Source organism: Sander vitreus, chromosome 10, assembly GCF_031162955.1.
Source record: "Sander vitreus isolate 19-12246 chromosome 10, sanVit1, whole genome shotgun sequence".
Lineage (NCBI taxonomy): Eukaryota > Metazoa > Chordata > Actinopteri > Perciformes > Percidae > Sander > Sander vitreus.
Genome location: NC_135864.1, coordinates 19,922,015 through 19,949,475, shown reverse-complemented (window position 1 = coordinate 19,949,475; position 27,461 = coordinate 19,922,015). Strand labels below are relative to the sequence as shown.

The 27,461-nt window shown below is 41.4% G+C and overlaps 1 protein-coding gene across 2 annotated transcripts; it reads left to right on the top strand.

Moving 5' to 3' along the window:
- Nucleotides 1-174: 174 nt before the first annotated feature.
- ccnjl (cyclin J-like) lies at nucleotides 175-19,249 on the top strand. Of its 2 annotated transcripts, XM_078260798.1 has the most exons (6): nucleotides 175-451; nucleotides 1,140-1,247; nucleotides 4,763-4,973; nucleotides 14,532-14,831; nucleotides 14,968-15,127; nucleotides 15,859-19,249. In XM_078260798.1, exons 2-6 carry the CDS (start codon nucleotides 1,170-1,172, stop codon nucleotides 16,379-16,381), a joined length of 1,272 nt encoding a protein of 423 aa, XP_078116924.1. In that variant the 5' UTR covers nucleotides 175-451; nucleotides 1,140-1,169; the 3' UTR covers nucleotides 16,382-19,249. The 2 variants fall into 2 exon arrangements, with proteins under 2 accessions (XP_078116924.1, XP_078116925.1); XM_078260799.1 differs by lacking the exon at nucleotides 4,763-4,973.
- Nucleotides 19,250-27,461: the final 8,212 nt, after the last annotated feature.

Here is a 27,461-nt window from a genome sequence, read left to right as displayed (position 1 = left end):
AAAAAATCAAAAAATAATTTACACATAGTACAAAAATAAAATAAAACGGTTTTCTGAACATGTGTGGGTGTTTGTAGTTTTGACACTGACCTCTAAAGGACTACAACTCCCAGGCTGGAGGACGGCCCTTCACGTCGAGCGCACGAGCCTCGCACCGCAACAGCAGCAGCTGGTGCAGTCGAGGAGGACGTTACTTTGTTACAGCGGAGCTACCGGGGGAGAAAACGACGGAGCAAAACCTCTCGGAAAAGTGTAAACAGTTCGGCGAATACGGCTCAACCAAACGCCTGTTGCCGGGATTAGGCGATGGCAGCTGTTTTATGAAATTGCCAGCGGATTTGAACGTTACATTTTTGCCGAAAAAAAGAGGTCTTTCTCAAAGTTGAGCCGAAGAGGAGTTCAGGATGTCGGGCTGAGACAAAGGGGTCTGGGGGGCATTCCCGTCGGAGCGGTGAGTTGCAAATGTAATAACCACCGAGATGAAAAGTTGACCAGTTTGCTATCGTGTTGGAGAAATGAGGTGTTTAGTGTTTAGTTTTATCGCAGTGTGTTGTTTTTGTTTTAACGAGGCGAGTATTTGTGTGCTCTGTGGGCAGTTAACTTGTGTAGCCACTATTTGGCCGCTGTCTCGTGGTGAAGACGCTTTTTAAATGATAACCAAAGTGTGAGATTTGTAGTTAGCCTTTTTATCTTTGGAAGTGAACAACCACGAGAACATTGGCATTAGTGAAAGGCGGCTATGATTCATTTGACCTACAGCGTGGTCGAGCGGGCATTTAACTGAGCCATTTAAATTTCCGAGCAGAGAAAATGGCCTATGCAGGGAAAGAGACCTCTACTGTGGGATTAGTAAGGTGTCCAAAAACTTTATCAAAACGACTGTATTTCTTAACAGATGACTATTTTTAGTTGTCACTATAAACACAAGCATCTGGCTAGTTGATTAAATCATATAATCCATTTAAATAAGAAAATGTGTAGACTAACTTTAATTTAACTTGACCCTCTCTTGTATCAGATGGTTGTTTTGAAAACTATAGCTACATTGTTCAGTTATTCTCGCCACTCTCAGAACCAGCATGCCGCCCATATCTCAAAGTTTTTGAACTTTGTCTAATTTGGGGCACGTGTCTTGGCAGGTAAAACTTGATTCTTGAAACCTCCTCTGGATGGGAAAGATGGAGAGGGAGTTGCAATGGTGGAAAGGACAGCTAGCTGCAGATATCCATCAATCGCTCCGCATCAAGGTGAGTCTGTTATTATTAAGCACTTCTTTATTTTGATGGGAATCTGTTGTTTTGTTGACAGTAAACCTGTTTTGAGTGTGACTGTTAACAAAGCCTGACATTTACATTGAGAAACCAGTAAGTCTCTGTAGCTTTTTCATCCTCCAGCAACCTGAGAATAACAGTGTGTTGCACTGTATATTATGATTAAAACAATAGACAAATAAGTAAAGCACAAACGATCAGGCAATTAATGACTTAGTCGATAAAAAAATTCAATTTTTAAATATTAAAATAATTGCTTCAGTCTTTTTTTCTCTCTATCTTATAATGAATTAAATATCTTTGGGTTTTTCACTGTTGGTCAGACAAAACAAGACGTTTGAAAAAGTCAAAATGGAACTGATGAGCATTAGCATTTTAAAGACCGGTAGATTATTATGAAAATAATTTTAATTTGCAGCCTTTTGCAGTCAATAAATTGATAAAAAATTGAGAGAAATTGTATTTTTTTCTGACATTTTAGTGATTAAGACCAACATGCTTGCGTAGCATGTTGGAGAGAAATTATAATTACATGTTCCTGTTGTCTATTTTAACATGATCTAAATTAGATTACATGGAGGAATTAAGGCTCATTAATTGAAAATGTCTTAATTAACCTCGAAGCGTGATCATATTTCTTCCCATGTGTCACTTTAATGGCGACATCTGTCACTCGACTGGCATCTTTGGGTTGGGACTCTGCTGCCAGCTCCACGCTGAGGGAGATGAATACAGATCAGGTTTTAGATATCAGGTGCCTGAACATACCGGAGATTGCATATATGTGTAGAATGATGACTGTAGTGGGTCAGATGTTTGTGAGCCCTAGATATATGATTCATTCATTTACACGCAGTTTACTCATGCTGGACAGTGTGTGACTCAGAGTGAGACATCAATTAGACTGAAAATCTGCATGCAGAGCTGGAAACTAAACGACACACCTACTCTTTTCTCATATACTATAATGAGAGAGAGAGAGAGATAGTCGGGTCTAATGTTAGGTTTGATTGCCCTATATCAGCTTTTTGGTAAAATCCCAAGCAACAGGCTTTACCACAGTATGATGCAATTCCCTCATTGTAAATGCTGTAACGTTGTGCATGGTGAATTGAGAAATGCTTGAGACTTTTAACAGATTAGATTGCATTGCTTTATTTAGGCACCTGTAGCAGCCAACATACTGTATATTTGTTTTTTAACAAACAGAAGGTCTGTCAGACCATTTAAGAACAGCGTGTTTTTCCAGCTTCTCGCTATCTTTTGATTGTGTAACTCAAGATTATGGCTACAACTAAGGATCATTTTCGTTATTGATTAATCTTGATTAATCGTTGGAGCTCTACTGACGATGCATAAAGATACTTTTTCCAGAAAGACGATCTTTTCATTCCTCGGAGGAATAAAGGCTTGATTTTTTTTCCCCCTGCTATGAGCTTACATTTACTTATCATCATAACAGCAGTGTGTCCTGGTGTTCCACTAAAGACTGAAGTATTTGTATTTAAGGACCTATGAATTTGAAAGCTCTCAGACCCTATCACAGCCTTATTATTACAACAAACATTTGTCAAGTAAAGATTGCCTAAGATTTACTTGTTCCGGCTTCTCAAATGTAAATATCTGCTGCATTTCTCTGATCTACATGGCTGTAAATTGTTATGTTTTAGTGTTGGTCTACTTTTGGACAAAAGAATAGGCCAGAAACTAATTATTTTCATTACAGATTATTTTCAGCATAAAAGAATTTATCATTTGGTCGATAAAACATCAGAAATCAAAATACAAAATTCTTGAGGTGACGACATCATGTTTTTGTTTTTTTTCTGACCAACAGCCCACTACATATGCTAATATATAATATTGTTTAATCAAGAAAAGCTGTGAAATGTTTGCAATTTTTGCTTGAGAAATGGTGTGACTGATTAGATTCTCAAAATAGGTTTTAAAGCTTTTTATTGACTATGTTTTCAGACGTGGGTACGCTGAAAGCACAGTAACATTTAATGGAAAGGAATGGTGGAATGAGTATCGGAGCTGTGTTTAAAAAGGCCTTCACACAGTGTTCACATTTCCTGCATGGCGCCTGCTCCCCCACTGTCTCATCCAGCCTTAATGACGTTTGCTGCAGTGGTAGTGCCCTGATGTGGGAGATAGCTCTGGTGTGTAGCATGTGGCAAATTATCAGACATGCAAATCAGGCGGAGGCAGCTGTGGAATCCTTAATTATGGTGCTGGTCCCCCACAAAGGCACCTTCTCCACCCCACACAGAACCCCCCGGAGCCCCTCCAGACTCCAGCAGCCCACCCTTCACATCCACCCCCATTCTCCTGCTGCCCTTGTACCCCCAGACAGACAGATGGACCAGAGGCTGAAGCTGTGGGAGGAGAGGACAGTTTGGAGAGTATTGGGTGGTATGATTGGTTGTGGCACCCGGGGTGGAGTGGCTATATGTGGATTTGGGAGGGGGTTACTGTTTATTTTAAAATTCCATTGAAGTGTCAGTCTGAGCATCATTGCTGTTTTAGTTCAGCTCAAAATGTTATTTTGATTGAACTTGAAGGTGTTGCTACATTTTTTTTCCCCCTCACAGCAAATTGTAATATGTTAAGTACTGAAGGTAGCATGAGTTCCTTTTTGAAATATGACGTTTTAAAGCCACATTGGAACAGTTTGAGCCAGCCGAAAGTCGGGATGTTCCTAAACAACAGTCCTGACATGATGTGGATGTTTTCTATATTTCCCCTCTCATATAAGGACCCCTCACTGTTTGAATTTAAGGAGATTAATCTACCAATCCTCAATCTCTTATTAAATCCAATCCAAAAGCCCTTGTTTTTACTCCGATTCACAGAGAGCAAAAAACATTTTTGAAAACAATTTTTGTTGTTGTTTATATGAGCAGCTTATATACAAAGCAAGTGTGTGCTGTGAGTTTGTACGGTCAGTACTAAATGTTTGTTTCTTACTCGAAGAAACTGGAGCCTTTTGCTCTCCTGTTTTCTGTATCTGATTGTAAAGGTACCCGAGGCTGATTCAATGCTAATGCCCCCAAGTGTCTTCCTTCCACTTTGAAACACATGCAGCTAATTGGACATGAATAGGAGATGTGCTAGGGGTGAAACCTAATCCTATCTACTATGCAACATCTACTGGAGGAACCATGCCCCTCCAACCCCCCCACACACACGACTACCCTCAGCCCATTGCTCAGAGACCCCTGCAATGACCCAAATTAGCTCCTCTTCTTTGCAGCGATGGTGAATTAAATGAAATTGAAATGAGGCTGAAGCATAATCAAGAATTTCTGTCGGTAAATGGGGTTTTATCCCTTGGAATATTTTAGACACGTCAGCTCTCCTGACAGCAGTTAAACTCAGTCAGCAGGAGACCTGCATGGCTCACTATTATTATGCATATACTTTACAACCCCTACGTCCCCCCCGTTATTTGCGTTTCCCTTCACACTTCTTCTCTTCTCCCTCTCCAGGAGCTGAAGCTACCGGTCTACCGAGCCCACTCTCCGCAGATTGGCATGCGGCGGTACTTTGCAGACTTGTTGGCCATCCTGAGTAATCGCTACCAGCTATGTCCTACAGCGCGTCACCTAGCCGTCTACCTACTGGACTTGTTCATGGACCACTATGATGTGGCTGTCAAGCAGCTCTATGTCATCGCCCTCTCCTGTCTGCTCCTAGCTAGTAAGTCCATTTTTTTTAGCTTTCCACCTTGTCTCCTAAATCCATCTACATAGTTTTTTGCTTGACGAGAAGAAACATGATAAGGTGGTCTTTAAATAAATGTTCGTAAGACTCCGATGTGTTTAAACTCATGATTTGGAAACTTAATTTCTTTAGTCTAAACCTAAATCTACTACAGAGGTAACTTTACCAAGAAAATGTTGTTTCATCTTTTAAAAAAAAGCAGTGTATTTTCTATAAATTTATAGAAAAAAAATACTCTGCTTTTTTGCAGAAGGGCTACATTGTAAATTGTCTGTGCTAAGCGAGCGACTGTGACTGTGGTTTATGCACAGATGGCACAAGGTGAAACACTTCCTGCAACAAGGCTAATTTAAGTTATGCTCAAGAGACCATGATGGTATTTTATCTTTCAGCTCCACTTTTCAGACTGATCTCATAGCCTTTGTCAACAGTTTACTGTAGCTGCAATGTTGGTTTGAAAAACACAAAACAAGGTTTCCATTGTGGGAGGATGAGTGTGCCATTGTTTTAGGAGAAACTGTTGGGGATTACTCATGTTTCTGCAGAACTACTTGTATTGATACTGGCTGCAATAACATGTCTGGGGCTGCTGTGTGTTACTTTAGTCCCATCCAGTCACTTTGAGATGAATAGTATCACACCTGCCAAGGCCTAAATGTCCTCTAATCAAATCTTTTTTTTTTTCCTTCCCCTTTTTCTACCCTTCTGTCATTGAAAATGTGATTTTCATGTGATTGCAAAGGGCAGCCTCCCCACTCATACAAATCCATTTTGTCTTCAGGCTCATTCTCTAATGGCACTTTTCTCTGCAATCAGCCTGATGTTTTCATACCTTGGTTGGCATAACACTGAATAAGACATTTTAGGTTCCAATTAACTCTAAAGGGAAACACACAGTGAGAGGGTCAAAGTTTAAGATGAAAATATGGTCAACGCCTAAAAACTACTTCAGGGCTATTTTAATGTACACAGTGCCAAGAATACGCATTACTAAGCCTCTGTCATGATTGACAGGTCGACATGTAGCCCCGCCCCTAAAGCATCCCCTGCTTTATCGTCAATTTTAAAATAAATGGGACCCTAATTTACAAAATGAACATTATGTTGTAATGAAGAAGACTTGAACCTAGTGATTAAGGCATTAGACACGTCATGAAAATGTTTATTGAGGTAATAAATAAAGTGAGAAGTAGCGACATTTTCCCATTGTCTTCTATAGAAAAGGACTTCTTTTTGCAGCCAGTGGAGTTGCCCCCTGCTGGAAATTAGATAGAATGCATGTTTAAGGCACTTCCGCATTAGCTTTGCGTTTCAGGCCCGGAAGCTTCGTCGATTATTTTTACAATCTATGGTCACACCATTTTACTGGGTGACATGTTCCGTCGTTATGTTGGACATGAGTTGATTTTGACTCAATCGCATATACAGTGTCTTGCTACCGTAAAGAAACTATGCATTTGTGACCAATCTTGTCAAGATTTACATCTCTAGTAGTAGCGTATGGGAGGAGCTTGGAGCTGACAGGATAGGGAGGTTGGAAAGTATTGACAGACGTACTAAGGAAATGGGATTTGTTAACAAAAAATGTATATAACTACATACAACCCAGAGTACAGAAGCCCCCTGTTGACGTTATACATTACTGTTCATTAGATATCTTTACAACCAGCCAATTGCTGTCTGACTGAAGATATACTTGGTGATTGCACAGTGCAGCTTTAAAACATTCTAGTTAGAGTTTTGGATTTAAATTCCTTTTCAAGACTGACGACTGCTTGATGTTATTCTTTGCTTTGCTTGTCAGTGTTTCTGCAGAAGTGATAACTAGTAACCAACAGTAATGATTCTCGGCTGTGAAATATACATTGTGTCTTGTGTGTGTTCCGTGTAAACCAGGTATGTAAATCATTCTTCCCCTGCTGATGCATGGTGCAGGTTGTGGTAGTTATTAGTGTCTCTCTGTGTCTGTCTTGTGATTAACAGACTGTGATGTTTTCTGTACATTAGTGCAGCCCTTGGCATCATGGCTAATTAGACTAATGATGCCATCTAAATGGGAGTCTGGAATAGGGCCCGCTCACTTGGGAGGGCTCTGTGTATGTATGCGTAGTCGCGCACAGGCCATCTTTGCAATCAAGAGTAGTCTCTGTGGTGGGATAAATTTAAATATGAGACTTGAAAGAGGTTTTATTTAAAAGCAATCTCATGAGAATCCAAGAATAGCTTTGACAGTTTGTTCATTGAGTGTTATAAATATTATAAAGCCAAACTGGACAGCGATTGTTCTTCTGTTCTCTAATAGATTAATCTGGGTTTCTATTGAATCTCATGATTGTGGCTCAGTTAGTCAGGCTCTCTTCTCTTCTGCCTCTGACTTCTCCAGGACTCTAGGGAGTCTCTGCCATGATTGATGAAGGCTTGAAAGGGCGTTTGATTCAAAGTTGTCTTGGGTTTTTATCTGTCCTGAGGAATCTGGCCTAGTTATTGAACGGCCTCCCCAGGTCCCACTGCCTGCCTTTGACAGGCACATACATTGTCTTTCTTTAAACAAATTCTAGTTTCTGCACATGGTTAATTAACCACTACCTTTTTTGTGCCTCTCAGCAGTCAATGCTTAATCCTGTTATATGTGTGTGTGTGTGTGTGTGTGTGTGTTTTTCATGGATGAGCTCTTTATTTGCAGGAATGAGATAATGGTCAGTTTTCAGTGTTATTGACTGCTGGGAGTTTATTTAGAGACCTCTTTTTTTATTCCAGAAAATCCAATTACTCCAAAGAAACCAAAATGATGTGAATTTCTATTAAAGACTATTTGTGTACTGCATATTTCTATTTAAATCAGTCTACATCCCCAAATTTAGTTTCTATTGTGTTACATTCCATGAAGTCCTGCAGTGATCACATCCGTCTTCCTGGCAGGTCTTGGTCCCTGAAGTCAGAGCTCTGCATGCTGCAGCTATTTGTTATGGTAAATGACATCATGGACGTGCCTCTGTTGCCAGCTAGTAAACATGGTCACAATGTTTTACTCTCCATTTATATATTGATAGTTAAGTTTGTTGTTTGGCACTTGATTATGATCATTCGATGCTTGGTGTATTTCTGCAGCAAGTTCTTGTTGAAACTTGATTTAATCTATTTTGTTCAGTGAAGGGTCTCTAAACAAAAAAATAAATAAAAGAGCATCCTGTAAAACGCACAAGAAGCTGAGTTATATTGACAACACAGTGCAATAGGCCTCGGAGCCCGGGGGTTGGGAGGAACTGTGTGCTAAGGGGCACCTGCCATATGCTTGCCGACTCAGGCCTCAAACAAAAGCCCATCAATGCAAGCAGGACAGCCAGCCAGGCTACCAGACCCTTCCCAGAGAGGGGGAGGGGCGCAGAGGCTGAGGGGTGGAGGTTGTGTGTTCAGGCTTGTGTGTGTGTGTATGGTAGAGATTTGCTGTAAGCTAATATTGCTAAATGAGGAGATGGTTGCTGTGGAAACCTTGTGGTGAACTCAACCTATGATTTTTTTGTGTCATTATCTAAGTAAGATTCACATTTCAGTAAGTCCATTAGAGATTTTCCCATTGAAAAGGGCACCGCTTTGCACCAACCATTTAACCGACTGGGCTCAGGCGGTGTCCTTTTACCTTTTGCTGCTGGCTCTGTTTTCTCTTCGTTCTCTCACCTTGTCAGGGACAGCCGGTCCTGGGACAGGGCGGCCAGTAAAAGCCCCACATCCCTGGGGGGTTTGGGAAATGAGTAGAGCGATACTTCAAAGGCAGGTCGGCTGCTGATGTTAAACAGGGTAGAAAGGGAGGGAGAGGTGGTGGCCTGCAAAATGGGACATGTTAGAACTGAACCACCCAGCAGGGTGCCCTGAAATGTAGATTAATGGGGAACCCACTTCCCCCTTTATCCCTCTCAGAGGTTTGACAATAATTTTGTTTGAACTGTTGTCATGTGGGGCTCTTATAATTAAAGAAATTATGTAAAGATGTATAGATGGGTTTGAAAAAGTTAATATTCATTACCATTAGATGCTACCAAGGCACCAGTTGACCTTTGTGTTCATATGAGCGCTGGTGTGTAATTGTAATGTACGAATGTTTGAATTAAGTCATGTTTCGTGTTTTGTTGTGTAATGCCTGAGGCTCTGTTTGCCCACACACTCCCTGTGTCAGCCCTTCTCACCCATACGCCAAGGCGCTTCACACCCCCAGTCGTTGGATACCCCCAAAACACACTACACATACTCACACACACCCACATAAATACACAGGGCTGGGTTTCTAATTTTCCTTGGTCACCCAGTCATTAGCATCAGAGGTCAAGGGTCAGCCCGGGCCTACATTGTGAGAGCTGTTGGGGCCAGGGGTGGCAACATGGAGATTCTGTGATGGTGCTGTGAACAATTTCACACTCCCAATGAAAGATGAACCAGCATATAAAAGGAGTTTAAACAGCAGAGGAAATTCCTCCATGGCTGTCAAGTCGAGGAGAAAAAGAAGTAAACAATGAGGAAGAAAATGAAGATTGCCTTAAGTGTTTTTTTCCCCTTAACTCTTTATTAGCAAGTTAGTGTTAAATGATAACAGTAGGTGACATAAAAAATACCTTCACATATTTTTTTTTATTTTCACATATTGGATTAATTTGTAGCGCCCTTACAATGTGCCCATTTTGAGTCTTGTGTGATGTCATTTTTTCCAATTTTGCTTCCAGTTAACATTCTTGTTTCAAGAAATTTTAGCTTTAACTTTAGCTTTTTTCCATTGAAAAAATGGATTCAACAATTACCAGCCACTGGTCCTGTGTTACGGGTGGTAATCCAAACTCTGTGAAAGCGTAACATTGATTGTGGTCACCTTACATTTACATTTTTACATTTTAATGGAACCTAACTATTTGGAGGACTGATCAAAATGGACTAGAATTACACGACGTCTTCAAAATGAAGAGCAACAGAAATGGAGGCCTTTGTCTCTGTGTGAGAATGCAGCTCTCAGGTTTTCCTCCCCACCTCCACCTCTTCCCCAAACGGCACACCTGGGAGGAGGCCCTGCATCCCGACCTTACCTCTCCCTAACCCCTGACCTCTTAACTTCTCCCTGTTTGCTTGACCTTTTCTCATCATCACCGTCACCTGCGGGTGCCGTTAGAAAGGATAGTTGTCCTTTCAGTTGCAGTGTATGGAAAGGTAGTTGGTGTAGATGAAAAAAGAGGTTTTTTTTTCTTCTTCATCAGTCTCTTTCCTGCTCGCTGACATAAGATAGGATCATTTAGCCGCCTGCATTCCAGGTAGGCTGAACTCACAGGAGAGCAATGCACTGTCTTCTCTCAGGCCACATTCACACTGACAACAGCAAAATAGTACACAAGGCTGGATTGGTGTTTTTGGTACAAGGTATCAGTGAGAAGATCAAACACAATCAGGAAGTTTAATGGCTTACCAAACACCGATTGGTAAACACCGGTTTATGTTTGTTTGAGACAGGATTGTACATGCAAACAGTAAAATAGGACAATACTACAAGGTATTAAAATTGGTTTCGTCCACTTTCATGTTTATGTTATATGTTGAAAATGTAGTATTGAAAACTATCAATCTTTTTTATATATTCTTGGCTCTGAATAATAAATCAGCTAATATTATATATTATCCTGCATTTAGGCAATGATCTTGTACGTCTGTCTGACAAACACAAATTTAAATTAAATAAATTTGGCATAAATGGGTGGGAAAAAGTGTCCTGTAGTTTATATTCCTCAAACTTAAGTATTGATTAGAATTATGTTGCTTTCAGTACAGAACGTCTTATCACTACAGCTGAAACACAGAGTGGATAATTGGTTAGGTGATCTACAGAAAATCAGTCATTTTTATAATCGATTTACCATTTTAAAGTTTAAAAAAAAATATTCTTTCAGTTTGTCAAATGTGAATATTTGCTAGGTTTCTTGGTGATAGTAAATTGAATGGGTTTTGGAGTGTTTGTCTGACAAAAACAAAAAGCAATTTTAAGACGTCACCTTGAGCTCTAGGCAAATGTGATGTGTAATTTCATTATTTCTTCACAAGTTGGACCAAACAATGAATTGATCAAATAGGAATATAATTGACAGGTCAATGCATAATGTATCTAATAGGTAGTTGCAGCCCCAATTAGCACTTTTATCTAACATTGAGTTGTGCTGCAGATAAAGTAAAGTGCACTTGTTCCCTCTACTGCCCTGTGTTTTATGCCCGAGCCCTCTGGTGGCCCCGTTGCTGTGCTAACTCATTTGAGTGAGACCACTGTTTTGTCATACAGGCTGTGATACACACAGGCGTTCTTTTTACAGTAAGTCAAACTGGTTTGTGGCTCTAATCATACTGTACTAGGTCCTTCTGAAGTTGTTTTGTTTTCAAAGCTTTTGGGCATCCCATGTCTCATGTGCCTGGTCAGCCACAGTAGTAAACCAGAGGAGTAATCGCAGAGCACAATGGAGAGGAGATTGACTTGCTCGGTGTCTCTCAAGATCAAAGAGGCTGGGGTTGTGTGGAGATTGGGGGCATTGATGGTGTTTTATGGCAGCGTCTGTGTGGACATAGCAGTCTAGTAGCAGACAGAGCCCTGATCCAGAGGATATGAGGGTGAAAGAATGGGGCAAGTGTGGACTGGGCCGTGGAACGGCCCTGGTGGGTGTAATCAGCCCTGTTTCACAGTGCTTCCTGTTCTGCTGGAGAGATCCCATTATTGCCTCTCTGCTAATTAACCCTCTGGCCTATTTGGCTGCAGATCCCCCACACCCCTCCCATCATGCTCTCTCAACCATTCCCTCTCTCTTCCTCTCTCCTGCCCTGCTTAATAGTGGGTCGCAACATTAGTGGTAAACCTCGCACTCGGTAGGAAGACACCCCTCTCACTGGGACATGGGCATAAAGAGGTAAATGAGGTCCATGAAAGACACTGCAGACAATTGTTGCTTGGAGTATCCACTTATAACTCCAGCTCGGAAAAGCCAATAAAGCCCCTACTTTTAATGTTTGGTTGCCAGGGTTTCAGATTAGAGGCCAAAATAAACGCCAACAGAAGTGTTGTTGTTGTGATTTCCAACTGGAGGCATATTTTGACAAAGCTGATGCACAACTAAAAGATTCTACCCAGTAGACTAAGTGGCACTTAGTCAGCAGGCACTACTGTATGCAGTGTTTTCCCTGGGTTTGTGAAAGACTTAGGTGCACATATTCCTCATATACTCCCTTAAGAACATTTTGTACCTTTTTTTTTTTAATTATAAAAAGAAAGCATTAATACCATATCTATGTCTAAAACGTTAGAAAATCTCGAGCAGATAATAAATAAACACTCAAAAAGCTTAAAGACAAAACTTGCTAAACAAAGTCCACTGGGGACCAACTACAATCATTAAATCTGAGAAAAGTCATTTGGTTAGTTTTTTGACGCTATGTATGATGATATCCATACTTTCCGTACAGCTGATGTTAGATAAATCAGTCGGGTCATTATCAGTTTATTGCAGATATATCAGTATCGTTGTACAGAAACGCCAAAGATATGTTTCAGGACATTTAGAAACTTTTGCCATTACATAGTTTGTCCACCAGACAGCACTAATAAATTTGTTTTTCAACTGTAAAATGTCCCACTCTGTACATCTCAATAAGTAATAATACTTTACTTTGCATCCCCGGTTTTAGCAATTATAAACAGTATACACATTTAATGAATGATTTATAGCATACTACAATGTCATTGTAAAAGGTTATGAGGTGAAGTGTTTATTAATGTAAAGTATTTGTCAGAAATTAGAAATTATTTGTCAGTGAGCGATCAGCTGCTTCGCTGTCGGCGTCTAGTCTGATATTCCAATAAGGTGTCTTCGTCTCTGAATATCAGGAAACATGACCAATACTAGCTGACATCAAAGAACAATTAAAACTTACAGAATCAAAACAAATTCCTGAAAAACACTCCATTTCTCTCCCCTATATGGGTTAGATTACCAAGGTGACTTGTTTGGTTTCTGGTCTGCAACCTCTACTTCTACTGTGTTTACTGGCGGATCACAGCCATGCATAGCCTATAGCGCCAACTTCTGAAATTTCTTTTCCTTCTTTGCGATATTTTAAAAGTTCACTTTTGAATTTTTTAATAATAGTCTAATTGAACGTAAACAGCTGGTGTAACCTTATCAAATGTTGTCAATCTTGTCAAATGTTTTATCTAAAAAATTACCATCTGTTTGTATACCATGGTTGTGTTCTCAAATATTTATATATAGTCTCAAAAATCCAGAATTGGCTGAGCTATAATTATCAGTTACCTTGTAAGTCTACTAGTCCCTACATCGTCCTACTAAAAGCTGTGTGTAGTTAAGGCACATGCTTTTTAGAGGTAACCTGACCCCTTCTCGCCCTCATTCTTTAAATTTGAGCAGAGGAGGCCTGTTGGACCCTTGGATTAAAGGCAAAGTCACCCCTTTTCATTGGTCACATGGACCCCTGAGGCCTCGGGACTGTTGCCATGGAAAGGAGGATGGGGAGGGGGCTCACCATAATGGCACTGCTGTAATGTCTCGAGTGAGTGAGAGAAACACAAAAACAAGGATTGAGCTGACTGTTTGTTTCATAAAAAGTGTCAGACTTGTATAATCCACAGTAAGTGGCCCTACACTCAGTAAAACTATAGTGATTTTTCCCTGTTAGTGTAATAGCTTAGCTTTATAGCCAGATGTTCAGTGGTAGTTGACTTAATTGCTAATGCTTAGCAAGCGCTTGTTAGGTTTTGTGCGAAGCTGGAGTAAAGCTCTTTAGTGCTGACCAAAAACCTGCTCCATGTGGCTACAGATAATATTCATTGTATAGATCTATTATCATCACTCCATATCAAGATGGTTTGAACTTTGGCTATAACACTATTTTCTGTTGAAATGTTCCTTGCTCCTTTTTTTTCTAAAGCTAGTTCATCTATTTCAGGGCATTTTTTAATATGATCCTTGAAAGAGATCAAGTTCTACAGGTGGTTGCCAATTTGGCTAATTGACGTAATTGTTAGCAAGTGTGACCCAAGTGGCTTTGATTTCCAAAAAAACGTATTACCAATGAATTAGCTGCAATTATCGATTATTTTTTTGATTAATCCATTAATTGCGTATAAAACATCAGTGAAAATGCCTGTCACAATTTCCCAGAGCCCAAGGTGACGGGAAACTTGTACTTTTTTTTTGTACGACCAACAGTATAAAACCCCCAATGTTTCACTTTTTAAAGATGTACAAACGGAGTAAAGCTGCTCCCACATTTGAGGAACTGGAATGTGTGCCATTTTTTCTTGATAATTCACCTAAATAATAAATTGCATATAAAAATTGTTGATATTTATATATTTTGGTCTATTGTCGGATTGTTTTAGCTCTGCAAAAATACATTTTCATGGGAATGGGAAGTCTGTCTTTTCTTGTCTCCTCAAACTGTCAATTATATATGAATTGCACTAGAAACTGTTTAGTAACCTCACTGCATCTCTTCCTTTCTTTCCAGGTAAATTTGAGGAGAAGGAGGACCGGGTTCCCAAACTGGAGCAGCTGAATTCTTTGGGATTTATGTGCAGCCTGAACCTGGTTCTCAACAAGAAGGATCTGATCAAAATGGAGCTTCTGCTCCTCGAGACCTTTGGCTGGAACCTGTGCATGCCCACACCTGCCCACTTTATTGACTACTACCTCTATGCCTCGGTGCAGGAGGGCGACCTATACAACGGCTGGCCCCTCTCCTCCCTCTCCAAGACCAAGGCTTTCATGGACAAATACACACACTACTTTCTGGAAGTCTCTTTGCAAGGTGGGTTTACGAGGAGAAAGGTGAACTGGACTCTGCTTCATTGTTTGTTCCAGAGGTGTTGAACAGGAATTTATCGGCTTGGTGGTGTAAGTTGGATCAAATAATTTACCAAACTCTTGTCTCTGGGTTCTTCTAGACCACGCCTTCCTGAGTTTCCGACCATCCCAGGTTGCTGCTGCATGTGTGGCAGCATCTCGTATTTGCCTTCAGATTTCCCCAAGCTGGACGACTGCACTGCATCTACTAACAGGCTACACCTGGGACCACCTCACCCAGTGCATTGAGCTCATGCTGCTGTAAGTCACACACACATGCACGCACGCACACACACAAACGCATGCACACACATGAACGCACACAAACACAAGAACACACACACAAGAGCAAACACACATGCGCACACAAGAACACACACACTCAAAAGCATGCGCGCGCACACACACACACACACACACACACACACACACACACACACACACTCAAAAGCACACACTCAAAAGCACACTCAAGTAGAGAGAAAAGTTCTAACAGAAAACCAGGCTGGCAGACACACCTCTTGAAGTGTAGTGGGCAACTCAAGGTAGATGACATTAAGGCCCCTAACTCGCTATATTTTTGGTTGCCATGGTTTTGGATTATAAAATAACTGTGCTTAAACCAGTGGAGGCTTATGTTTGTATCATCTGACAAAGCCTGTCCATCTGATAATCCTAGCTGATTAGCCTCAGTGCTGTGTAATTTGACAACTGTAATTAAATTGCACATTTTTTGGTCAGCGGCTGTGTTTATTTGTGTGCATGTTTTAAGTGTAATTGTTTGCACATGTTCGCACTAATTGTGTGGGAATAAAAAGGATTGGTACGGACCAATCTCTGCCCCATTAATGGGTTAATCTGAGCAGTCATTTTTTCTGGATAGAGCTTTTACTTTGCTCTCTCCCTGAAATGCAAATAGTTCTAATTCAGTTGCCTGCATAGTTGTTAATTCATTTCTCATCTTTTTTTACGTGTACCTTTTCTTTCCACAGTGCTCATGACAATGACGTTAAGGAGGCCAACAAGACCAAATCCACTCCTCCTCACCGGCCCTCCTCTCTGCAGTCTCATCCCCAGACCTCTCACCTCTCTCCAGTGTCAGCCATCCAGAGATCAGCCTCTTCCTCCTCCTCCACCTCCTCCACACCACAGCTGCTCTTTCAGCCAGACGGCTTCACACATCTTTCCCAGCATTCCCCCTCCCTGTCCCAGCTGCAGGCGCTAGCTGACTCCCAGGCTTTGGGGCCTGTGGTGAACATGTCTCAGGACTTCCTTCAGAGCCACAGGATGGGTCTCCTAACAGCGGCTCCTTCCATGACTGCTGGGGTTGGGTTCCCCTCATACCCAACCCTGACCTCTGGTCTCCAGCCGGGGGCTCGTGCGCTGCCGCTCCAGGGCCCCATTTCTGTGCAGATGGCCCTCGCTGCAGAGCCGCGCCACTGTCTGAGTATGGCCTACAGTGGGGGCTACCTGGGGGCTCATCACACTTTCACAGCAGGCTGCTTTGACAGGTGACGCCAGGAGACGGAGAGAGAAGACAAACCCCTGCAGGAGTGCACTGCTATGCTTCCGACCCAATGCCCTACCCCGAAATATCCTTTTACAGATCTCCTCTCTCTCTCCGTCAGCTCTGCAACTTCTTCAGCTTGTCCAACTCCCCCGTCCCTCACACAGAGACGCCTCAAACGCAAGCAGAGGTCCAAAGGCAAGACAGACCCGGTGGAAGTCATCACACTGACATGACAAATGCGCCACCACCTTGAAATACTGAGGCATTGCAAAAATGTTATTGCCATATTCTGAACTGGTTTTTATAAATCTGTGTTATTATGAGACTGTCATCACTGTGAATGGGATGAAAGCAGCAGTGTGATCTAACACCCACCTCATTCAGTGCCTGTTCTCAGTCGTGTGATAACTGAGACAATTTTAGAAGTGTACAGTACACAAAGTATCTGTGATGAGGATATCTTGCTGCTTGACATGATTTTCCTTTTTTTAATTTCTAATCCCAAAAATTGAACACTTTTTTTTTTTAGAGGAAAATTTGGCTGGTGTTTTTTTCTTGAGCCACCATTTGAGAGAGAAAGAAGAAGAGGCCTAGAGGCTTATCACTGCCTTCCAGTTGTGTCTCTTGAGCAAGCATTGACCTAACTCCTGTAGTCTCTGTTGGAGCTGAAGGGCCCCTCTGGGAATTCCTCACCAGATAAACCCTCGGAGGGGACGAAGAATTAATTGTTTTGAGCACAGCAGGTGAAGTCCGCAGCTGGAACACGTCTGCAGTGTTTGGTTTTTTGCTTCCCTCCTCTCTGCCCTCGTCAACTCTTCTCTCCCGTCTCCAAAGTCGAGCCTTGTGGCAGAGCCGTCAAACACCCGGGTGAAAATGTGTCTTTCTGGCAGCTGCAGGCTTTGTCATACTAAAGTTTTAATTTCAGTGTCCCCGGCACCACTCAAAGAATTTAACACAAACTGATGTGACTGGACCAGCATGGTGAAGGAAACGTGGACGTTGTTAGTCTATTGTACATATGAATTGCTGCTGCCTTGAACTGTTGGTTCTGTGTCTGTGTTAATGACTCCAATGTTTACATGAACCACTAAGTATCAGGGACTTGAACAAGATTACTTGAATATGATGCCATTGAAACATGCCATAGCTTTTATTTATGATGACCTGTTTCTTTCTTTTTTCATTTTTGTTTTATATAATGTAGCTTTTTATACCAACTTAGAAACGCACCATTGATTAATTATGGTTTTCTTTGTACCTGTTCGTAGAAATTGTTTATTCAGGCTCAGGTTTCAAGGCTGAAACGAGCAGCCTCCTCATTATTCTGTCCTATTATGCTTTAAAGTGGATGCTATTGCAGCATCTGGGGGGGCTGGACTATTACCCTTCCTCATCACTGGAACTTACTCTGCTGACAAGTCAGTAACTGAATGCATGAAACGGTCCGTTTGCATCGTAGTGGAACAACCTCGCAGTCACTGGTTTCACACATCTGTGGGCAGTCGACAGTAATTGCTTCCCAATCCCCAATCTTCCACTTCCTGTTAACGTATAAACACATCCAGATTCCCAGTGTCGGTCACAAGGGTTGCCTACTAGTTACCATGGTGATACCTTAAATGACAGTGGACCCCAGGTTCTGGGATGCTGTTGACCGAATTGGGACTGAATTAGAGGTGAAACTAAAGATAATCTTCGTTACTGATTAATCTGTTATTTTCTCAATTAATCGTTTTGTCTTAAAAAAAAAGAAAAGAAAAAAAAGATACAATAGTTCAAAATGCCAGTTATAATGCCCACAACTCAATGTGATATATTCAAATGGCTTGTTTTATTCGACCAGCGATCCAAAACCCCAAAATATTCAGTTCAATATAATTTATGATGTAGACAAGCATCAAATTGTCACATTTGAGAAGTTGAATCCAGAGAATTTTGGGGAAATTTCTTTTTAAAAATGACTAAAGTAAAACAATTGTTTGCTGTGGATCAGCTAGTCAAAAAATCCACTAATCCGTGCAGCTCTACTGTGGACCCCAACTTCTGGGATGTTGTTGACTGAATTCAAACAGTTTTGCTGTGGACATTGCACATCTTACGATGTTTTGCCTTCTCCTCAGCCATTCTCAGAGAACACTACACGAAGCCCTCTGAAACACACAGACTATTATAATCACTTTTACAGCTAGACATCTGTATGTTTTCCTGCCACTGAAAAGGACATGTCCTTTCAGTGATATGAACTATACTATGCCTTTTGTTTGAACTTCATGTACAGTTTTCTTACATTTTCTTTTTACATTCCTTTTCAGTGTATTTTAGTTAAAGCTTTTTGTGATTCTCCTGATGGATGCCGTTGGTGTGAACTAGACTTTTGTTTTAGAGTTCAACTTTTCCTCATAATTCATGAGCAACTTCTCACTGAGGTGTCAAAGGTGCAATACGTTGTTTTTCTGTTTAAACTGACCACAGCCATCACTGTCTCATGTACACCACTGGTTCATCTTTTGTAACTTATTTTTGATAATTGTGTAATTTGACTTGCTGTAGCGTGATCTCCTCTAGAGGGCAGCGGGCTCTAAACACACAAAATATGTTGCATATTGCAGCCGCCTCCTTTTGAGGGATAGATATTATACTGAATGCTTTTGTCTTTTTAGCTAGAGATTTCTCCCTCCTGTGAAAGGTGCTGATGTCACTCACACCAAACAACACTTGTCCAATGTAATAGTAATGAAACCACAAACTTCCAATTTATATTTTTGTATTATTTTGTACCAGTTTGTAGTCTTTTGTTTATGTGACACTGAATGACAGAAGGAATTCTTTAATCATAATGTGCCACGGAATAATAAACACACAAGTGAACTGAGTTTCTGAGGGGTGTTTCTTCTGAGGAAGCATGACTGAAGTGCCTGCAGCTATTGGGGACATGACGACCAAGCGGGGGGACATGACGGCCAGGCGGGATGGCATGAGACGGGACGCTCCAGGCTGCAGCCATACAGTCTTGGAATGGGTTTAAAGAGAAGACAATGCAGCAGCTCCAGTGATAAACCCAGCAGGCACACAATCTCCAGTCCAATCTTCCAGCTGTGACCACATGCTGTCAATGCAACACATTATTCATTTGTATTACTAAACCACATAAAAAAAAAATATATATATATATATTACTCTGTTCTTCACTACATTTCAGAGAATATTATACAGATTAAATTAATTTTGATGTACAAAACATTTGAGGGGCTTATAAAATGTGATGCATTTCTCCAGATTAAACGACCCAGCAGTATATAGGGTTGTTAAACTTAACTTGCACCAGCTACAAAACATACATTGTTTCTTACGAATTAATGATTAAATAAACATGAGCTATTCTGCTGTATAAGTTCTCTTACTTTAAGTATATTTTTCTTATAATACTTAACCACTTTTACCTACTGTGCTACTGGAGTATTGATATAGTGTGGTATTGCAACTTTTACTGAAGTCAGAGATGTACTTGCACAATCCACCACTGACTAAAGCACACTTTGTATTTGAGGTCAAATCAAAAGCAAATATTAAATCTCTCATTTCCACACTCATAGCCATGGGTGGAATAGAATGTCCATGAGCAATTACTATTTTTCAAGCTGCAGACAAAGTTATTGTTCAGTATTTGAGAAACGAGTTCAATCTCTCTTCTGCTTCTGAACTCCGCCTCCTCTGCTCAGCCAGAGATTTCTGTCAAATGGCATTTTGATCTATAGAAATCTATTCAGTGATGGCGCTCTCTCTCACACATGAGACATTATACTCCCAATATAATGCTTGCAAATTGACCGCCCTCTCGTGTTGGACAGTACAGTGGACTGTGGACATTTTGGAGCCTCAGCTCTGTTCTCTCAAACACAGCAGAATACTGCAGAATTTTATTATGAAACTCAGGATTTTGGTAGTTTTTTCCTGAGTCACAAATCTGGAACGCAACCATGTGCAAATGCTTACGCATATCAGCCCACAGATCTTTAATTAGCATTTAGTTAAATGACAAAAGATATAAAACATACTCCACTTAAGCCTGATGAAAATGTAATTAACTTGGCATACAGATTAAAGAGCAACACACCGTTCATTGCGTATTTTTAACATTTTGTAAAAAAGTGTGTATTGATGTTGAGATTGAAGGGGATTTTTACAAGATCTCCAATGTTAAGTGACCCATCTGTAAGGGGAGGGGGAGGGGGTGGAGACAGAGGTCACTTTGATAAAGGATCAATCTCACAGTATCCTGTAAGCTATGGGGGGTGGGGGGCTCAAGAAGCTGCTGGCTTCCTTTTATGTGACTTCGTGGAAGAATTTGGAAAAGGGTCAGTTGGGGGTGCAGAGAGGGCTGTAGTTCATTTTTAACCCGGGGCCCCTCCAACTTTATCCGGCCTCACTTTATCGTTATGTTTCTTACATTTACATGCTACACAAATGGAACGTTTCTGTCGACTTCCTCAATAAACTGGAAACTGTGCATACTTAAGTCAATGTATTGTACTCACCTCTGTAGATGTAGTGGTGGCACTGAAATGACTGTTTTGATAAAACTACATTTATTCTCTTTAATGTAAGTTGAGGTCCATCATTACACTATTTGAAGGATCATTTGTTGTAAATGGTTTTAAATTCCTTGCTGTTGTTTAGGTGATGTTTCTTTTATTCTCAGTTAGATAGCCAATATTCTCATGTTTTTCTCCTTATCATCGTGAGTTTTCCTCTACCTGTCCCCCCCTCTCTGATTCAGGGATTCAAAAGTAAGCAAAAGCAGGCCACTGAATTTCAGCTTTGCTAAATGTTCTGTCTCGTAAAAATCCTGTTTTATTCCTATTTATAAGAAGACGTGAAAAAAAAGGCTACCATCCTTACTTGTGATGTGTGATGTCACACTCATTAAAAAAGCTCCAAAACAGGCACCTTGTGATATGATACCATTAGTAGGATTTATTTTTTTCAAAAGCCACAGATTATATGATGACCATTCTCCATTTTCTCTTTTTCATGGTGAAACACAGCATGTCCAATGTCCATGACGAGTGGGTAAATGACACCTAGGCTATATGTTACAGAGGGAGCAATGTGGTACTGTTTCTAGTTAATTGTGTCACTATGCAACAACATTCCGAATAACAACAACATTCCGAATCCAGGATTCGGCTTCGGATTCGGCCGAATATTGGGCTTTTTGACGGGATTCGGTTTCTGCTAGGGATGCACCGAATCCAGATTTTTGGGGTTCGGCCAAATACCAAATCCATTGGTTAAGATTCTGCCGAATCCAAAACCGAATCCTACTCCCATTATCAGTCCATTAACACAGTAAACACATTAATGAAGTAAACAACGGCCACAGCAGTGTATTTTTCAAAGCTGGCAATGGTCGTCTGGTTAACACAAGTTTTAAGCTGTGACTGTCCTTCCTTTGCCGTACCTGAAGTCGCTGCATTTTGGCTGCTGTCTGTAGATTCCTTCATGCACAACTTGTATTCTGTCGGATGTTTCAAACATTCTAAGGTTCAGCAGAAACCGAACCCTGTCAATAAGCCCAATATTTGGCCGAATCCTGGATTCGGTGCATCCCTAAACGAAACACATTTCTCTGCTAAACAAGTTAAAGATTTGTATCCAAAAGTTCTGCTAGAACAGAGTAATAGGTGATTAATATTAACACAGTCAATAAATTACAGCTTCCCAAATGTAAATATACTCCAGCTATTTATCTGATAACATTTTATATCCATTTGCAAAAGGTAGGACCCCATTCTCTTCATGCATTGAAATAGATTACTAATAGGGGTTACTGTGAAGAGGCAAACTCCCTCTGGTGTTTCATTGAGGAAAGAGGGCGCCTCTTAGTGGTGACAATGGAAAAGTGCAGTTTTTGGTGTGCTGCTCCTCTCAAGGAGAGCGTTTGTGAATGTAGCTGATTGGGACACTTCTCTTTGATTTTAGCATAAATGGCTGTATATTCACGGCAACATATGTTTCCTTGTTAAGGGGAAAACGTGTTGGTCCAGGTGAAGCATTCTCTGTCCTAAAGCAGGTCAGAGGAGAAGAGTGTTTATTGATACCAAATTATTTACAAATACAAAACTGTACAGTGTCCACGATTTGGAGCCAGTGCTGTTTTTGAATTTAATTTGAAAGAAAGATTTTACGAATGGAAGTTGGACTTGATTTACTGTATGTCTGTGAAACCTAGGTGACCTCTGCTCTTTGGCTAATGTGGACATCAGCATGTCTGGACCAAAACGTACTTTAACTGTAAAAGAAAGACGAGCAATAGTGGAAGTTATCTAGTATAAATAATAAACTTAGATTTTTTCTTTGAGTACTTTGGTCCCATTATTAACATGATTGTGGTTTCCCAGACGTTAGCTTGATCATCAGACTGATTTGCCACTTTATTTTCTTCATATCATATTTCATTTCTTCAATACTACTATCAATACTAATCGCTGAAAACGATTGTACATGTGACGATTCAGAGGTCTGGAACCAGGCTGTGTATACGTTGCACACTGCAACGTTTGCAATTCAGTGCAACAACACTACGAACTTCAATAAATACTCCAAAAAGTTAAATGAACACCTCTGTCTCAATAATTGTCCTTGCATCTTAAACTATTGCATTGTATCAGTTTGCACAGGTGTTGGTGATATTGTGTTCATGACACAAGAGTCCTCCTGAGGCCCAGTTCACATTAATCAAATATTTATTTAAACATATTCTACCAGCTAGCCGAGCTGAGGCCCCATCCTGCTTAGCTCCTGAGCCTGCAGCGCTTCATTTATGCTTAGTAATGCTGACAAAGGACAGACATCCCTTGCAGACATTTGGTTTAATTTAGTTCATTTGCATTTGAAATAAAAATAAAAACCAGCAACAAGGAGAAGGAAACAGAACAAGATTAAAAAAGTATGATGAGAAGATACAAACTTAAAGAGACGCCTCCTTTGGGTTCAAGTGATGATTAAATACAATAAGCAAAAACAAAACAAGTCTAAACACTGTGTCATAACCGGTAGTAATGATGGACTTAATTATAAAAACAAAACCCCAATTAAAAATACTTGGTATTTCCTTTTAAAAAAAGTTTTTGGGATAAATATTCCAAAGTTCAAGCATGTTTCCCTCTGATCGTCCTGAGACCAGACGTCCTGATTCATCATTCTGTGATCTGCTCTGGCTTTCTCACTCTGTCGCATGCAGGGGAACAGAGAGGAGAAGCTGCTTTAAGTGTGTCCACTGCATGCTTCAGTAGCATGTGTATTATTCTGCAGGTTCAGATCCTACAGTATCAGTGAGCACACTTTATCAGCACCTCTGCTCTGTGGACCCTCAGTAGAGGAAGTCTGGGCAAAGGTCATTTGGTCAATACATTACCTTTTTATGTGTTTACCTTTTCAATGTATGATCCTTCACCATGTTCATGTTCAGTACTGCTACTGCAGGCCCGTAGGACATATGTGACATCTTGGATTCCCTCTTTTGTGCGACAGGTATTAGCAGATATTGCCTCAGAAAACCAGGGACGTAGCACAAAATTCTGGACCCTGTAGAAAGGTATTTTCTATGGGCCCCTCCCCGCATCCATAGCTATTCATTCTAGCATCTTTTTGGGCCCTTCTCACATGACGGTCCCTGGGTACTCAGTCCCCTTTCCCCCCCACCCCAGTTCGACGCCCCTGCAGAAAACCCTTCGTCTACTAACACCTCCTTGCTCGTCAATAGAAGTGAGTGGCAGCTACTGTTTACCTGGAGTCTCTCTCAGCGCTGTGACAGTCAGTCGAGCTTATTTACAGAGCTGTGCGATTCTGCCTTCCCATCCTCCACTAAAGCATTAGGTGTTCAAATGGCACCCTGCTCAAGTATTACAGGTAGGCTACACAGGCAGGCATGTTGGTGTCATGACAGCTGGAGTCATGTGCAGGCTTTTATAGAACAGGAAATTCAACTTTATACATAAAAACCACAGATGGCACAGTACTTCCACAGCAGAGCAGGCAGAGTGACGTAGTTATGCTCTGTGGATTAACACTGCAGAATTTTAGGGAATATGTGGAGATAACTAACAGCGCAGGGAGGCTAATGTAATTCATATTTTCGAAGCTAATGTTACTTCCATGTAAATTTGTTCTTTGGCTATTTGTACTGTGGATTTCAGTCTGACCAATCAGACAATAAAGTGCCCTAATGACATTTAAAACAAAACAGAACACAACAAGCGCTTAACGCTGACTATGTGACTGCAAAGTTGGAAACAATAATTGAAAGAATACAGTATATGCAAAAGACACTATTTTTATTCAGTATACAAAGAGGCTGATCATGAGCTCAGCGTAATGTTGAACTCTCTTCAGGAATATGGTAGTGTTCAATGATTTATGTGCTGAAGGTTTAGTGATGGTATGGCTATATTTCAATGTAAATGGATATGGAAAACATTCTGCTATCAATTTGCTTATAAAGCTTCATGTCAGGAAAAACACTTGGCACCAATGGTGTTGACCTAAAAAAGTGAGGAAAATCACCTCACTTGCCATTACTAACAAGATGGTTAGTAAGAAGACACAATGAACTGCTTCATTTAATGACACCTAAAAAGGCTGCATTACATATCCAACAATAAATAATTTAAAGTATTCAAGTCTACTATTCACTCTTTGTGTCTTTGGGTATTTTTTTTTTTTTTTGAAGGATCAGTTGCAAATGATTATAGTGTGTAAACAGGTGGCTGTTGCATCTCTGCATTTATTTACTAGAGATTTACCACTATCTATACTCACAAGTCCCCGGCTGAGCGCTGCTACGTTGGAGTTTAACCGAGAGGACGAGAGGGTCGCCTCCCTACGCTTGTGGGTTGTGGGGGGGAAAACTCTGACTGTTGTTTGTGCATATGCAGCAAACAAGAGTAAATCCAACTAATAAGCCCTCTATGGTAGAGGCAGCGCTGGAGGATGATGGGGGATTGTCGTCAATTTCTCTGGTGGAAGTTGCTGAGGTAAATAAACAACTCCACTGTGGCAAGGCCCCAGGGATTGATGAGATCCGTCCAGAAATGCTTAAAGCTCTGGGTGTGGAGGGGTTGTCTTGGTTGACACGCCTCTTCAACATTGCGTGAAAGTCTGGGACGGTGCCTAAGGAGTGGCAGACCGGGGTGGTGGTTCCCCTTTTTAAAAAGGGGGACCAAAGGGTGTGTGCCAATTACAGGGGTATCACACTTCTCAGCCTCCCCGGTAAAGTCTACTCCAAGGTGCTGGAAAGGAGGGTTCGGTCGATAGTCGAATCTCAGGTTGAAGAGGAACAATGCGGATTCCGTCCTGGTCGTGGAACAACGGACCAGATCTTTACTCTCGCAAGGATCCTGGAGGGAGCCTGGGAGTATGCCCAACCGGTCTACATGTGTTTTGTGGATCTGGAGAAGGCGTATGACCGGGTGCCCCGGGAGATACTGTGGGAGGTGCTGTGGGAGTACGGGGTGAGGGGGTCATCCAATCTCTGTACGACCAAAGCGAGGGCTGTGTCCGGGTTCTCGGCAGTAAGTCAGACTTGTTTCAGGTGAGAGTTGGCCTCCGCCAGGGCTGCGCTTTGTCACCAATCCTGTGTATAGTATTTATGGACAGGATATCAAGGCGTAGTCGGGGTGGAGAGGGGTTGCAGTTCGGTGGACTGGGGATCTCATCGCTGCTTTTTACAGATGATGTGGTCCTGATGGCCTCATCGGCCTGTGACCTTCAGCACTCACTGGATTGGTTCGCAGCCGAGTGTGAAGTGGCTGGGATGAGGATCAGCACCTCTAAATCGGAGGCCATGGTTCTCAGCAGGAAACCGATGGAGTGCCTTCTCCAGGTAGGGAATGAGTCCTTACCCCAAGTGAAGGAGTTCAAGTACCTTGGGGTCTTGTTCACGAGTGAGGGGACAATGGAGCGGGAGATTGGTCGGAGAATCGGCGCAGCGGGTGCGGTATTACATTCAATTTATCACACCGTTGTGACGAAAAGAGAGCTGAGCCAGAAGGCAAAGCTCTCAATCTACCGGTCAGTTTTTGTTCCTACCCTCACCTATGGTCATGAAGGCTGGGTCATGACCGAAAGAACAAGATCCAGGGTACAAGCGGCCGAAATGGGTTTCCTCAGGAGGGTAGCTGCTCCTTCGCGTCGAAAGGAGCCAGTTGAGGTGGTTCGGGCATCTGGTAAGGATGCCCCCTGGGCGCCTCCCTAGGGAGGTGTTCCAGGCACGTCCAGCTGGGAGGAGGCCTCGGGGAAGACCCAGGACTAGGTGGAGGGATTATATCTCCAACCTGGCCTGGGAACGCCTCGGGATCCCCCAGTCGGAGCTGGTTAATGTGGCTCGGGAAAGGGAAATTTGGGGTCCCCTGCTGGAGCTGCTACCCCCGCGACCCGATACCGGATAAGCGGACGAAGATAGATGGATGGATGGATGGATGGATTTTGAATGACACTGGTTTCTCTTTTCAGCTCTTTATGCACAGCTGACTTTATAATTACAGGTTCTGCACACATGTTGCAGGTCATAAGCCACAAACCATGAAATTATTTGTCTCTTCTTTTCCATTCAGGTAAATACAATAATAGACATACAAATCACCCACATACAAAAAAGTAATGACTAAGCAAGCACCATTGACATTTCAAACTGAATAGGGTATGCAAAAGAAAATCTCTTATAGTAGAAAACTCTATTTCCTGCTCATAAAAGATGATCAAAATGCCTGGAGGACAACACATGTAACACCAGGACCTTCCTATCTGTTCACCACAAATTAGCTGGGTGTGTCTGTGTTACGTTTGATGTCTTAGTATCAGTTTGTTTCCTATACATGGATTCCAACTTTAACCATTAAATAACTCTAATGTCAAGGATAATACAAATATCCTTAAACATATCTGTTTTATTTTCTTGTGAAATGGTATTTGTCGTTGCAGTGAATATGTGTTACACAGAAAATATGCTGTTAGACCCAGAATGTCAAAGAACATGGTCACAATGGTTTGAAAAAAGTGAAAGTAAATCAGATTATTGCAATGTAA